Source organism: Oncorhynchus gorbuscha, linkage group LG11, assembly GCF_021184085.1.
Source record: "Oncorhynchus gorbuscha isolate QuinsamMale2020 ecotype Even-year linkage group LG11, OgorEven_v1.0, whole genome shotgun sequence".
In the NCBI taxonomy this organism is placed as follows: Eukaryota; Metazoa; Chordata; class Actinopteri; order Salmoniformes; family Salmonidae; genus Oncorhynchus; species Oncorhynchus gorbuscha.
The window spans coordinates 56,568,185-56,582,872 of NC_060183.1; the positions used below are offsets into that span (position 1 = coordinate 56,568,185).

General features: G+C 43.8%; 1 protein-coding gene across 3 annotated transcripts in view; it reads right to left on the reverse strand.

Moving 5' to 3' along the window:
* LOC124048977 (suppressor APC domain-containing protein 2-like) overlaps positions 1–13,400 on the reverse strand; it is a 31,290-nt gene extending 17,890 nt beyond the window's left edge. For 2 of the 3 annotated variants that reach the window (XM_046370225.1, XM_046370224.1), the window contains exon 1: positions 12,361–13,399. In XM_046370225.1, the coding sequence (XP_046226181.1) occupies positions 12,361–13,171 (811 nt within the window). In that variant the 5' untranslated portion in view covers positions 13,172–13,399. Of the gene's footprint in view, positions 1–12,360 lie in introns of all 3 variants that reach the window. The other variant, XM_046370226.1, reaches the window with a different exon arrangement.
* Between the last annotated feature and the right edge of the window lie 1,288 nt (positions 13,401–14,688).

Genomic DNA, 14,688 nt, shown 5'->3' on the forward strand with positions numbered 1-14,688 from the left:
ATCTAATGACTCTGCCTCCTCACAGCAAACTCTGCAGAGCTGGGAAGATTGTATCCCCCATATATATAACATTCTATTGGTTGCAATAATTTTGTATAATCATTTAAATAGAAAATTCTAAGTTTTGAATCCGGCGTCGTTTTGCGTGTCAATTCATAAACCATGTGCCATGGAATCGGTACATCAAAAATCTGTTCCCAACTATTTTGCAATTTATATGGCACAGCTGTCAATTTTTTGGTCCTTAAATGAAACTGGTATATATTTTTATTTATCAAAGTTTTCTTTAACAAATGATGGTCTTTAATGCAGGGCCGACAGACAAGTTCCTTACTTTCCCCCCTTCTACCTGCCTCCTCCATTTTTTGTGGTCATGCTGCAACTAGTTGGTTGTAATGTTGGATAGAGCAGACATTTCCATATGATTACGGATAATCCTGAATGAATCATGAATAATGACGAGTGATAAAGTTACAGATGCACAAATATCATACCCCTCCAAATAATTCTGACCTCCCCTGTTATTGTAGTGGTGAGAGGTTAGCATGTCTTGGGGGTATGATACTTGTGCATCTGTAACTTTATCACTCGTCATTATTCATGATTCGTTCAAATTACAGCTGACAGTCTGCACTTTAACTTCATAGTCATTGTATCATTTCAAACCCAAAGTGCTGGAGTACAGAGCCAAAACAACAAGAAAAATGTGTAATTGTCCCAATACTGTTGGAACTCTGTATATGCTTCTAACACATTAAATGAAAACCTAACCATTTGCTGTGAGGAATAACATACACTTTAGGTACATGTTAGTGTTTGGGTATCTTTGCTCTTATATAATGTTAGTATCAAATACATAGAGCTAGGCTACCCTTTGGATATACATGGATTTCTGCATAAATTGGTCATAAAATTAGATCTGATCTTCCTCTAGGTCACAACAATAGATAAACACAGTCTGCTTAAACTAATAACACACAAACAATTTTACGTGTTCATGTCTTTTTTGAACACCGTGTAAACATTCACAATGCAGGGTGGGAAAAGATATGTGAACCTTTGAATTTAATAACTGGTTGATCCTCCTTTGGCAGCAATAACCTCAACCAAACGTTTTCTGTAGTTAAAACCGCACTCCACGAGCTGTATACCGCAATAAGCAAACAGAAAAATGCTCATCCAGAGGCGGCGCTCCTAGCGGCTGGGGACATCAATACAGGGAAACTTAAATCTGGTTTACCTGATTTCTATCAGCATGATAAATGTGCAACCAGAGGGGAAAAAACTCTAAACCACATTTACTCCACACACAGAGACGCGTACAAAGCTCCCCCTCGCCCTCCATTTGGCAAATCTGACCATAATTCTATCCTCCTAATTCCTGCTTACAAGCAAAAATTAAAGCAGGGTGCATCGGTGACTCAGTCAATAAAAAAGTGGTCAGATGAAGCAGATGCTAAGCTACAGGACTGTTTTCCTAGCACAGACTGGAATATGTTCCGGAAGCTTATAAGAAATCCTGATTTGCCTGATCTGATGAACAATCAAACAGGCAAAGTTTCAACACAGGACTAAGATCGAATCATACTACACCGGCTCCGACACTCATCGGATGTGTTAGTATCACCATTACAGACTACAGAGGGAAGCACAGCTGAGAGCTGCTCAGTGACACGAGCCTACCAGACAAGCTAAATAATTTCTATGCACGCTTCGAGGCAAGTAACACTGAAACATGCATGAGAGCATTAGCTGTTCTGAATGACTGTGATCACGCTCTCCGCAGCTGATGTGAGTAAGACCTTTAAACGGGTCAACATTCACAAGGCCGCTGGGCCAGAAGGATTACCAGGACGTGTACTCTGAGCATGCGATGACCAATTGGCAAGTGTCTTCACTGACTTTTTCAACCTCTCCCTGTCTGAGTCTGTAATACCAACATGTTTCAAGCAGACCACCATAGTCCCTGTGTCCAAGAACACTAAGGTAACCTGCCTAAATGACTATCGACCCATAGCACACACATCTGTAGCCATGAAGTGTTTTGAAAGGCTGGTCATGGCACGGCCAGACACGACTCCAACACCATCATTAAGTTTGCCGATGACATAACAGTGGTTTGCCTGATCACCAACAATGATGACACAGCCTATATAGAGGAGGTCAGAGACCTGGCAGCGTGGTGCCAGGACAACAACCTCATCATCAATGTGATCAAGAATAAGGAGATGATTGTGGACTACAGGAAAAGGAGGACAGAGCACGCCCCCATTCTCATCGACGGGGCTGTAGTGGAGCAGATTGAGAGCTTCACGTTCCTTGGTGTCCATATCACCAACAAACTAACATGGTCCAAGCACACCAAGACAGTCGTGAAGAGGGCACAGCAACTCCTATTCCCCCTCAGGAGACTGAAAAGATTTGGCATGGGTCCTCAGATCCTCAAAAGGTTCTACAGCTGCACCACTGAGAGCATCCTGACTGGTTGCATCACTGCCTGGTATGGCAACTGCTTGGCCTCCGACCGCAAGGCACTGAAGAGCGTACATCACTTGGGCCAAGATTCCTGCCACCCAGGACCTCTATATTAGGAGGTGTCAGAGGAAGCACCAAAAAATTGTCAAAGTCTCCAGCCACCCTAGTCATAGACTGTTCTCTCTGCTACCGCACGGCATGCTGTACCGGAGTGCCAAGTCTAGGTCCAAGAAGCTTCTAAACAGCTTCAACCCCCAAGCCATAAGTCTCCTGAACATCCAATCAAATGGCTACCCAGACCATTTGCACCCCCCACCCCTCTTTTATGCTGCTGCTACTCTCTGTTATTATCTACGCATTAGTCACTTTAATAACTCTACGAACATGTACATATTACGTCAATTACCTCGACTAACCGGTGCCCTCGCACATTGACTCTATACCGGTGCCCCCTGTACATAGCCTCCACATTGACTCTGTACCGGTACCCCCTGTATATAGCCTCCACATTGACTCTATACCGGTGCCCCCTGTATATAGCCTCCACATTGACTCTGTACCGGTACCCCCTGTATATAGCCTCCACATTGACTCTATACCGGTGCCCCCTGTATATAGCCTCCACATTGACTCTGTACCGGTACCCCCTGTATATAGCCTCCACATTGACTCTGTACCGGTACCCCCTGTATATAGCCTCTGCATTGACTCTGTACCGGTACCCCCTGTATATAGCCTCCACATTGACTCTATACCGGTGCCCCCTGTATATAGCCTCCGCATTGACTCTGTACCGATACCCCCTGTATATAGCCTCCACATTGACTCTATACCAGTGCCCCCTGTATATAGCCTCCACATTGACTCTGTACCGTTACCCCCTGTATATAGCCTCCACATTGACTCTGTACCGGTACCCCCTGTATATAGCCTCCACATTGACTCTGTACCGGTACCCCCTGTATATAGCCTCCAGATTGACTCTATACCGGTGCCCCCTGTATATAGCCTCCACATTGACTCTGTACCGTTACCCCCTGTATATAGCCTCCACATTGACTCTGTACCGGTACCACCTGTATATAGCCTCCACATTGACTCTGTACCGGTACCCCCTGTATATAGCCTCCACATTGACTCTATACCGGTGCCCCCTGTATATAGCCTCCACATTGACTCTGTACCGGTACCCCCTGTATATAGCCTCCACATTGACTCTATACCGGTGCCCCCTGTATATAGCCTCCACATTGACTCTGTACCAGTACCCCCTGTATATAGCCTCCACATTGACTCTGTACCGGTACCCCCTGTATATAGCCTCCACATTGACTCTGTACCAGTACCCCCTGTATATAGCCTCCACATTGACTCTGTACCAGTGCCCCCTGTATATAGCCTCCACATTGACTCTGTACCGTTACCCCCTGTATATAGCCTCCACATTGACTCTGTACCAGTACCCCTGTATATAGCCTCCACATTGACTCTGTACCTGGACCCCCTGTATATAGCCTCCACATTGACTCTGTACCAGTACCCCCTGTATATAGCCTCCACATTGACTCTGTACCAGTACCCCCTGTATATAGCCTCCACATTGACTCTGTACCAGTACCCCCTGTATATAGCCTCCACATTGACTCTGTACCAGTACCCCTGTATATAGCCTCCACATTGACTCTGTACCAGTACCCCTGTATATAGCCTCCACATTGACTCTGTACCAGTACCCCCTGTATATAGCCTCCACATTGACTCTGTACCAGTACCCCCTGTATATAGCCTCCACATTGACTCTGTACCGGTACCCCCTGTATATAGCCTCCACATTGACTCTGTACCGGTACCCCCTGTATATGGCCTCCACATTGACTCTGTACCGGTACCCCCTGTATATAGCCTCACTACTGTTATTTTACTGCTGCTCCTCAATTATTTTTTACTTCTTAAGACTGCATTGATGATTAAGGGCTAAGGGCTTATGAGAAAGCATTTTACTGTAAGGTCTACTACACCTGTTGCATTCGGCGCATGTGACAAATACAATTTTATTGTATTAGAAAATGTCTTGATAAACTTGGGAATTCCTTTTTCCGTCAATGGTAGCAAGCTGTCCAGGCCCTAAGACAGCAATGCAGCCCCAAACCATGATGCTCCCTCCACCATACTTTACAGTTGAGATGAAGTTTTGATGTTGGTGTGCTGTGCCTTTTTTTCCACACATAGTGTTCCTTCCAAACAACTCAACTTTCATCTGTCCACAAAATATTCTACTGTAGAGCTGTGGAACATCCAGGTGACTATTGCAAACTTCAAACGTGCAGCAATGGGTTTTTTTGGACAGCAGTGGCTTCTTCCGTGGTGTCCTCCCATGAACACCATTCTTGTTTATTGTTTTACGTATCGTAGACTCGTCAACAGAGATGTTAGCATGTTCCAGAGATTTCTTTAGCTGACACTCTAGGATTCTTCTTAACCTTATTGAGCATTCTGCGCTGTGCTCTTGCAGTCATTTTTGCAGGACGGCCACTCCTAGGGAGAGTAGCAACAGTGCTGAACTTTCTCCATTTATATACAATTTGTCTTACCCCCAAGCCATAAGACTCCTGAACAGCTAATCAAATGGCTACCTGGACTATTTGCATTGTCGTCCCATATTTGCATTACGCTGCTGCTACTCTGTTTAATATCTATGCATAGTTACTTTACCTCTACCTACATGTACATATTACCTCAATTAAACTGTGCCACCGCTCATTGACTCTGTACCGGTACCCCCTGTATATAGCCTCCACATTGACTCTGTACCGGTACCCCCTGTATATAGCCTCCACATTGACTCTGTACCGGTGCCCCCTGTATATAGCCTCCACATTGACTCTGTACCGGTGCCCCCTGTATATAGCCTCCACATTGACTCTGTACCAGTACCCCCTGTATATAGCCTCCACATTGACTCTGTACCGGTACCCCCTGTATATAGCCTCCACATTGACTCTGTACCAGTACCCCCTGTATATAGCCTCCACATTGACTCTGTACCAGTACCCCCTGTATATAGCCTCCACATTGACTCTGTACCAGTACCCTCTGTATATAGCCTCCACATTGACTCTGTACCAGTACCCCCTGTATATAGCCTCCACATTGACTCTGTACCAGTACCCCCTGTATATAGCCTCCACATTGACTCTGTACCAGTACCCTCTGTATATAGCCTCCACATTGACTCTGTACCAGTACCCCCTGTATATAGCCTCCACATTGACTCTGTACCAGTACCCCCTGTATATAGCCTCCACATTGACTCTGTACCAGTACCCCCTGTATATAGCCTCCACATTGACTCTGTACCAGTACCCCCTGTATATAGCCTCCACATTGACTCTGTACCAGTACCCTCTGTATATAGCCTCCACATTGACTCTGTACCAGTACCCCCTGTATATAGCCTCCACATTGACTCTGTACCAGTACCCCCTCTATATAGCCTCCACATTGACTCTGTACCTGGACCCCCTGTATATAGTCTCCACATTGACTCTGTACCAGTACCCTCTGTATATAGCCTCCACATTGACTCTGTACCAGTACCCCCTGTATATAGCCTCCACATTGACTCTGTACCAGTACCCCCTCTATATAGCCTCCACATTGACTCTGTACCTGGACCCCCTGTATATAGTCTCCACATTGACTCTGTACCAGTACCCCCTGTATATAGCCTCCACATTGACTCTGTACCAGTACCCTCTGTATATAGCCTCCACATTGACTCTGTACCAGTACCCCCTGTATATAGCCTCCACATTGACTCTACCGGTACCCCCTGTATATAGCCTCCACATTGACTCTGTACCGGTACCCCCTGTATATAGCCTCCACATTGACTCTGTACCGGTACCCCCTGTATATAGCCTCCACATTGACTCTGTACCGGTACCCCCTGTATATAGCCTCCACATTGACTCTGTACCGGTACCCCCTGTATATAGCCTCCACATTGACTCTACCGGTACCCCCTGTATATAGCCTCCACATTGACTCTGTACCGGTACCCCCTGTATATAGCCTCCACATTGACTCTGTACCGGTACCCCCTGTATATAGCCTCCACATTGACTCTGTACCGGTACCCCCTGTATATAGCCTCCACATTGACTCTGTACCGGTACCCCCTGTATATAGCCTCCACATTGACTCTACCGGTACCCCCTGTATATAGCCTCCACATTGACTCTGTACCGGTACCCCCTGTATATAGCCTCCACATTGACTCTACCGGTACCCCCTGTATATAGCCTCGTTACTGATATTTTATTGTTGCTCTTTAATTATTTGTTATTTTTCTATTTTCGTCTTTTTATTTATTTTCAGTTTATTTGAGTAAATACTTTCTTAACATTTATTTTTCTTAAAACTGCATTTTTGGTTAAGGGCTTGTAGGTAAGCATTTCACTGTAAGGTCTACACCTATTGTTTTCGGCACATGTGACAAATAGAATTTGATTTGATTTTGTGTGTGAGACATCCTGCAGTGCCTATGGTGGCCACACGAGGAAGCTAACCTCCCTGCTAACCAATATCAACTGAGAGACAAGAGGTTTCCCTCTGGTTGTTTTGAATGTGGACAAGTTACATTTCTGAGGGGGGAGATGAGAAGAAAATGCAAGTTCAGGTGATAGTAGATAACAGAGCAGAAAAAACATGATAGTCTTCCATGTTGTGTCATGACTCCCAGAAATCCTGTTACATTTACATTTACATTTAAGTCATTTAGCAGACGCTCTTATCCAATCGGTAACTGGATATAATTCCTTGAGGGCAGAAGTATGTGGGGTTCAGAGTGGCCAAATATGTAAGGAGAAATATGTAAAGCTCCTAGTTTAGTGTTTCTAGATAGTCTTCAAGTTGGACTCTGGCACCCGAAGAGGATATTGTTTACCAGTGTACGTAAGCCTCATTTGCACACCTTATAACAGCATTGCTAATTGAAATGGTTTCCTCTGTCGATGTGCCATTTCCCATTTGGTCTAAACACATAAACACAACATGTATTGTTTTTCCATTCCAGCAGCAAGAAATTGTGATGAAAAACTTTTTTGATTGTACAGCAGAGGAGAGGTTAGTTTGAGGGAGCATGTGAGAAAGAGCCAGTCAGTGAGAGAGAGTATAGAGAAGAGAAAGAGCGAGACAGTGGGAGAGACAGCAAGAAAGATAGTGAGTTGGTATTGAAATCATCATATCAGGGTCAGAATCTGCCCTACAGAGTATGAATGCTGCTCAGCTTAAGATAAAATGGTGACCCACGGGGGAATCTGTAGGCTTATTCTATCACACTCAACTGATCTAGACTCAGCTCATTTTATTTGCACTCATTATAGAGTCTCTTTAACGCTTGGATAGAAGGCTAACAATAGTTTAACATTTACCGTAGCATTGTCTATTATTAACTCAGTGCTGATGGAAATATTGACATTATCACATATGGCACTGACTTTGCCTGTACTACATTCCTAACTCTGTTGTGCTGTGAATGAATAACATTCCAGGCAGTTGAGGGATGTCTTTATAGCAGTTTCTATTGATCCGTGCATCCACAGGTGATGTCATGTTGTCTTGAGCAGTAACGGCTGACAAAGAATGTCCCTCCTGTACTTTGCGCCTCCCCTGTTGTCTCTCTCTCCAGAGCCAGTTTTTCCTGAGGTGAGTTGTTCCTCACACCCCACAGCTAATCTGCAGTCAGACGGGTCAGGAAGGCAAGCTCTGACAGGCTCTCTCTCTCTCTCTCTCTGTCCAACCACTTCCACACAGCCTCCTCCGCCTGTCTGGCTGCCTACAGCTCACTGCTCAGATACACAGAGATAGAACAGCAGGATCTGCAGCCATGAAAAATGTTAAATCTTTCCTAATGTTTAGAGCATCATATAGCATGGATGTCATTTCACCCACACAGTTATGCTGTCCAGAAGCTGCCTTTAAAAGCGTGGGAATTATTTTCCAGTGCTCCAGAGGAATGATAATTGTTATTATGCCTTTAATTCAGCATAACCTTGGCAGGACACTAAAGCATTGGGGTCAGTAGCTCTGTAAACCATAGCCCACAATCCAGCACCAGCCGCTGGCCCATTGCAGGGTAATGGCCGCTTCTTCAGGGGTGGGCAGGATTTCACAGCTGACGTGCCTCAATTACCCTGCGTGTGGTAATCTGCTCTAATCCAGGGGGTTGCTGGGGGAGTTAACATCACCATTCACCACACTTTCCAATCCCATGTACAGGCTCCTCTAGAGTGGCTCTGTGGCACTGACGTAATTAGCTAGCCAGGGCCTCCAGGCTGCTTCTTCACAGACATGTCACAGTTATAGCTTCTGACATTCCCAGTTATACAGACAGACAGGCTTGGATTCAGCAAGGCCATTAGAGAGAGAGAGAGTGTGTGTGTGTGTGTGTGTGTGTGTGTGAGAGAGTGAGTGAGAAAGTGTGTGTGTGTGTGTGTGCGTATGTGCGTGTGCGTGTGTGTGTGTGTGTGTGTGTGTGTGTGTGTGTGTGTGTGTGTGTGTGTGTGTGTGTGTGTGTGTGTGTGTGTGTGTGTGTGTGTGTGTGTGTGTGTGTGTGTGTGTGTGTGTGTGTGTGTGTGTGTGTGTGTGTGTGTGTGTGTGTGAGATGCATGTGACAAAGCAGGATTTTCTTCATGGCTTTCACAACCTCGGTGAACACAGGCCAGTCTAATGAGGGCACCGGGAAAGGACCAGTAAAGGTTGGGCTGATGATCCCGTTAGCAGCAGTCCAAACCCCAGTCTAAACTCTGGCTAAGCATCCTGAGGAATTTGAGACATGATCTGTGACTCACGCTGGACAAGTTGGAGGCCAATTACTGAATTACACACTTTTCACTAGAGCGGAGAGATTTAAAAGGCATACCAGGGCTTTGAAATAATGGTGGTTAAGTTAGCTGAGCTCACCCATTAGTAAAATACCAGCGAGTGTGGAAAGATTGGCCCCTAGCTGTGGCCCCTAGCTGTGGGCTCTGGTTCTCTGTTCTAATGTGGCAATTTGGCAGTGGTTCCAGTGGTTCCAGGGCTAGAAAATGTACAGCAGCGGCGTGACTGGTCTTAACATCTTCACATAGAGGGAGATAACAAACAGCTAAGTTATTGAAGAGAGCTGTCCATAAACACTGACACTAGCAGTATGGGTGTAGTGTAGGGTAAGGTTTGGTGTTAGCATGTGTGTAGGTGAGGTCAAATTAGAAGTTACAAGGCTGTGATGACAAGCTCAGAGTAGGCACCTTCACACTAAAAGAAAGGATGTGATCAAAAGATCTGGGAATCAGTTAGCTGACTCAAAATGGAGCCTATTGCACAGTACTTGTCCTGCACTGTAAAAAGTAGGACGGCACAGTTCTTCATCTGAAGTGTTTTTTCTGATTGGTATGATCCAAAATTACGCTTTGGTTCTTTCAACCTATTCAATTAGTCTGAAATCAAATAACGACTTTGACAGATCAATGTGATTTTGGAGGCCTGGCCTATTGGGGCTGAGCTTTCAGTTTGTTATTTTTGGCCACCTGTGAGAGTGAATGTCATTCCAGGTAATGTGTTCTGTTTTTTATTATTCTATTATTATATGTTGACTGCCAGCACTGAATCTTAAATGGAAAATGCACTCAAAAACTAACTTTTGGTATCTTTTTTTGGTATCTTTTAACTTTTGGTATCTTTAGTCCACTGTTGATACAGTCCCAAAATGTTTTGCATATCAGCAGCCAAGATTTTAAAATATTGGACTTTCAAGAAAAGTGGATGGGTCACTATTGTCTAGACATGTACAGTACACAGCTATCTAGCTATCATTAACAGTTTTACCTACCTGCAGATTCATACTCTATCATTTCATGCATAGTGGCTAGCTATGACAATCCATTTGTACTGTAGCTATGGGCTGGGATTGTGGTTCATAGTTGGTTAGTTTTACCTACCTGCAGATTCATACTCTATCATTTCATGCATAGTGGCTAGCTATGACAATCCATTTGTACTGTAGCTATGGGCTGGGATTATGGTTCATTGTTTAGCTAGCTAGCTGGCTACATGTCTAAACAAAAGACTCTACTTCGCAATAGAATGATTACATGACCCATCAAGTTAGCCAGGTATGTCTGGGGGTGGTTACGGACATCTATTGTATATCATGAACATGTGTACTGTACATGTCTAGACAATAGTGACCCATCCACTTTTCTAGATGTGGTTGGGGGTGGTTATAGCATGTCTTTCACATGACCCATCAACTTCGACAAGTGTCTGGGTAAGCATCATCTAATATGCTAATTATAAAATATAAATAAAATATTTTTATCTGGACACTTTCAAAGTCAGATTAGGATATAGGCCAAGTACTAGATGAAGTGTATTTTTACCTGGAGTTTTGTAAAGAGATAGGTGGGGCTAAGGCTTAAGGGTGTGTGAACGATGCTGAATAGGTGTAGAGAAAGATGAGCTCTCCAGTAGGTGTACCAAAACATTCAAGGGACATTTTCTCAAAAGTGGGGTTACAAGTTTGTCAACTTTCAAAGCAGAATTACTTTCTCAACTGCAGTGTATGATATAGCATTTTATAGCTCTGAATCTCTACTTTTATCCAACGTAAAAAAAGCAATATCAAATGTTACTAGTCTACATAAGGCTGAATGGAGGATCACACATAGCCAATATTGACTTTGTAGCTGGCCCATCTAGAGGAAATCGCTCAGTTCTGCCTCCAGGGCAGGATTCATGACAATAAACGTCAACCTGCGAGACTGCATGCATCAAGAGCTCAGAGGGCAGCTGACACTTAGTCCAGTGGTGGAAAAAGTACCCAATTGTCAAACTTGTGTAAAAGTAAAGATACATTAATATAAAATGACTCAAGTAAAAGTGAAAGTCACCCAGTATAATACTACTTGAATAAAAGTCTAAAAGTATTTGGTTTTAAAAATACTTAAATATCAAAAGTAAATGTATTTGCTCAAATATTCTTAAGTATCCAAATTAAAAGTAAAGGTATAATAATTTCAAATTCCTTATATTAAGCAAACCAGACGGCACCATTTTAGTGTTTCTAAAATGTACAAATAGCCAGGGGCAAACTCCAACACACAGACATAATTTACAAACGAAGCATTTGTGTTTAGTGTGCCCAGAGGATCAGAGGCAGTAGGGATGACCAGGGATGTTCTCTTGATAATTGTGTGATTTGGGCCATTTTCCTGTCTTGCTAAGCATTCAAAATGTAATGACTACTTTTGGTGTCAGGGAAATGTATGAAGTAAAAAGTACATTATTTTCTTAAGAAATGTAGTTCAGTAAAAGTAAAAGTAGTCAAAAATATCAATCATAAAGTACAGCTACCCCAAAAAAGCAACTTAAGTAGATACTTTTATGTATTTTTACTTAAGTACTTTACACCACTGATTTAGTTTGATGCTAAACATTTTGTAACCTGGAACTTAACCTGTTGTGTTGCAGAGGTTAAGTGAGAGGATGTCTGCGTGTCTGGTATAGCGATGATAAGTGCTCGTGTGTGTGTTTCATACCCCTCTATGTCCACACCTGGGTCAATGAGACTGAGACAGCAGAATAGCCCTGACCGGTTTACAACCCACTTGATCTCATTACTGAGTGACGATCAATGAGCTTTACATCATTGAGTCTTTCCCGATCGCTTACCCTAGTGAGAAACAAAATACACCCATGGAGAGAGACAGCGAGAGAGAGAGATGGATGACTGGTGCTGATCTTAGATAATTCATCTCTCCTGCAGACTCACTCAATACTCATTCAGATATGTATTTAATTTATCACAATGTGAAATCAATCAAGAGTGACATTCAAACTTACTTGGTTTTTGGAGGCTTGGTGACTCGAGCGCAAGGGACTCTATGGACCTCACCCGATTCTGCTGTGGATGAGCTTGCTTCACCATTCGAACCGAATCTTCTCGATACGAACCGCTTTCGAACACAATGGGAATCCGTTCCAAACTTCTGCCTGATCTCTCATAACCCGCATTGGTGTACCGCACGGGGCCACCTGCGGCAGAGGTGACTGGGTATCCAGTGTTCTCCTCCTCGTGCCTGGACCGACTCTGAAGTGAGGACGCGCGGTTGTGATGCGTTTTATTGGTCCCGTTGCTCGGATCCAGTGGAATAACTTTGTTTTCAATCCGAGTTCCGACAGAGCAGGCAGAAAGCGGGGCTGGTTTTTGCGCTGCCAGATGGTGCTGTTTCGAGTGCGGGTGTTCCGGGTGCACGGCAGACGGGCCCTTTATTTGGTTATTGTTGTCCGGGTTCAGCATCGAGTATCGCAACCCCGCCACGAAGCGCTCAAATGTCAGGCAACCATGCGGTGGGGCCACCCGCCTCAGGCACTCCAGCACCCCGCCGGGCAAATCATGAGTATCTGCCCCTTGCCATCGACTCTCAATCTCCGATATGTGCACATACCCTCTCTTCCCGTCATCAAGGATGTCAAAGAGTGTCCTCAAACTGTGTAAAAATGCTTTGGGTAACCCATCTGTTGAATATTCCGTGTCTTTAGGCTGCATTTTACCGGTTCTGCTGGTCTTGCCTTCTCTTCTTGTGCCAATCCTACCGTAAATTGTCGATGACCCGTTCAATTTGCTCCTCCGATCAGTCACTATCAGAGCCATTCATTTATTAATCGTTGAACTGAATAATGGCAAACTCAAACCTCACCAAGATATATTTTATAACGTGGTTATAAAGTCTTATTACTTTGCGCGTGATACAACAACTATTCGTTTGTAATAAGTAGTCTAGCCTACTATATTTATTCAAAATTAATGAGAAATTCTACCCATTTCTCTTTATGCCTTCCATTGACGAAACACTGCTTTCCCTCTCCGGATTTGCAGCTCCAGGATACTTTATTTCAACTGGACAGTCCTTCAAACGTCTGCGCAGATTTGTCTAGGGACACAGCCATTGGTCATCGTCAGAATTGCCGTGCGCTTATTGGTAGGAACTTGTGGAAGGTAGAAGTTTGAGTTGTGCTTTTGTTATTCATAGAGCCGGAAGTTATTCGCCCAAGGATTCATACCCTACCCACTTAATGAGTGAGGAAATATGTGTGTTTACCCTACATCTGGGTCTAATTGTAAAAAAATAAAAATAAATAGTCAGTCTTTATCCAAGATGTTTACAATAATGTTTATACATAGTAATAGGCATATGATACACTGTAGCCTATGAGTGAGACATTGTAGATTAGAGCATTGTATCACCACTATATTCCATAAATGAAAGTGTTTTAACTGACTAAGCCACTAATATTTCACAATGTTTAACATATAGGGCTTTGTAAGCTTTATATGACCAAACATATCGTAATATATCTTTAGAAAAAAGGTTCTTATAACTAACACAAGTCACAGCTATCTCGTCTTTCCTCCATGTAGATACATCATTAGAGAAGAGCAGTCACTTCCATTTCATCCTCAAGCCTCGCTTGCTCAGACTTGAATTCTTCTCTCATCCCTTGAGGACACCTTTTAATTTGATGTCATTTAAGTTTCACTCTGTCACAGGGAATGCTGCAACTTATATAGGCTACATTTATGATGTATCCCTGTTTCTACTCTCTCCTCTCACTGTAAACCAACCAACACAGTACTAGTCATTATTGATAACATATTGATTTTGCGAACAGAATCACTGAATGCCTGAGGGTGAGATCAAATTGATTGTCATAGTAAAGGATCTGACAATTGCATATAGTAGAAGGTCGTACACACAGTGGCTTTGGTCATTAATGGAAGGAATTATCCTAACAGTAAACCCTCTTTGGCTACTCCACCGGGGTCAGCTAGTGCACACTCCTATGTAGTAGCATAGCTAGAGAAAAAGATGGTGTGTGTGCGTGCGTGTGCATGCTCATGTGTGTGTGTGCACGTGACAGAGAGAGATAGACTGCACTGCCAATGTGAGTGGTGTTCTTTTACTGATCGGCAGGTTCAGAGTCAGACAATTTAATCCTCAATTCTCTACCAGCCTCCATCCCCTCCTTTTCCTTTCACCCTGTCTCTCTCTCCCTGTCACGCACATACACTGCCACAGTCACACAAACACATAAGCCTGCGCACACACGCACGCACGCAAGCACACACACACACACACACACACACACACACACACACACACACACACA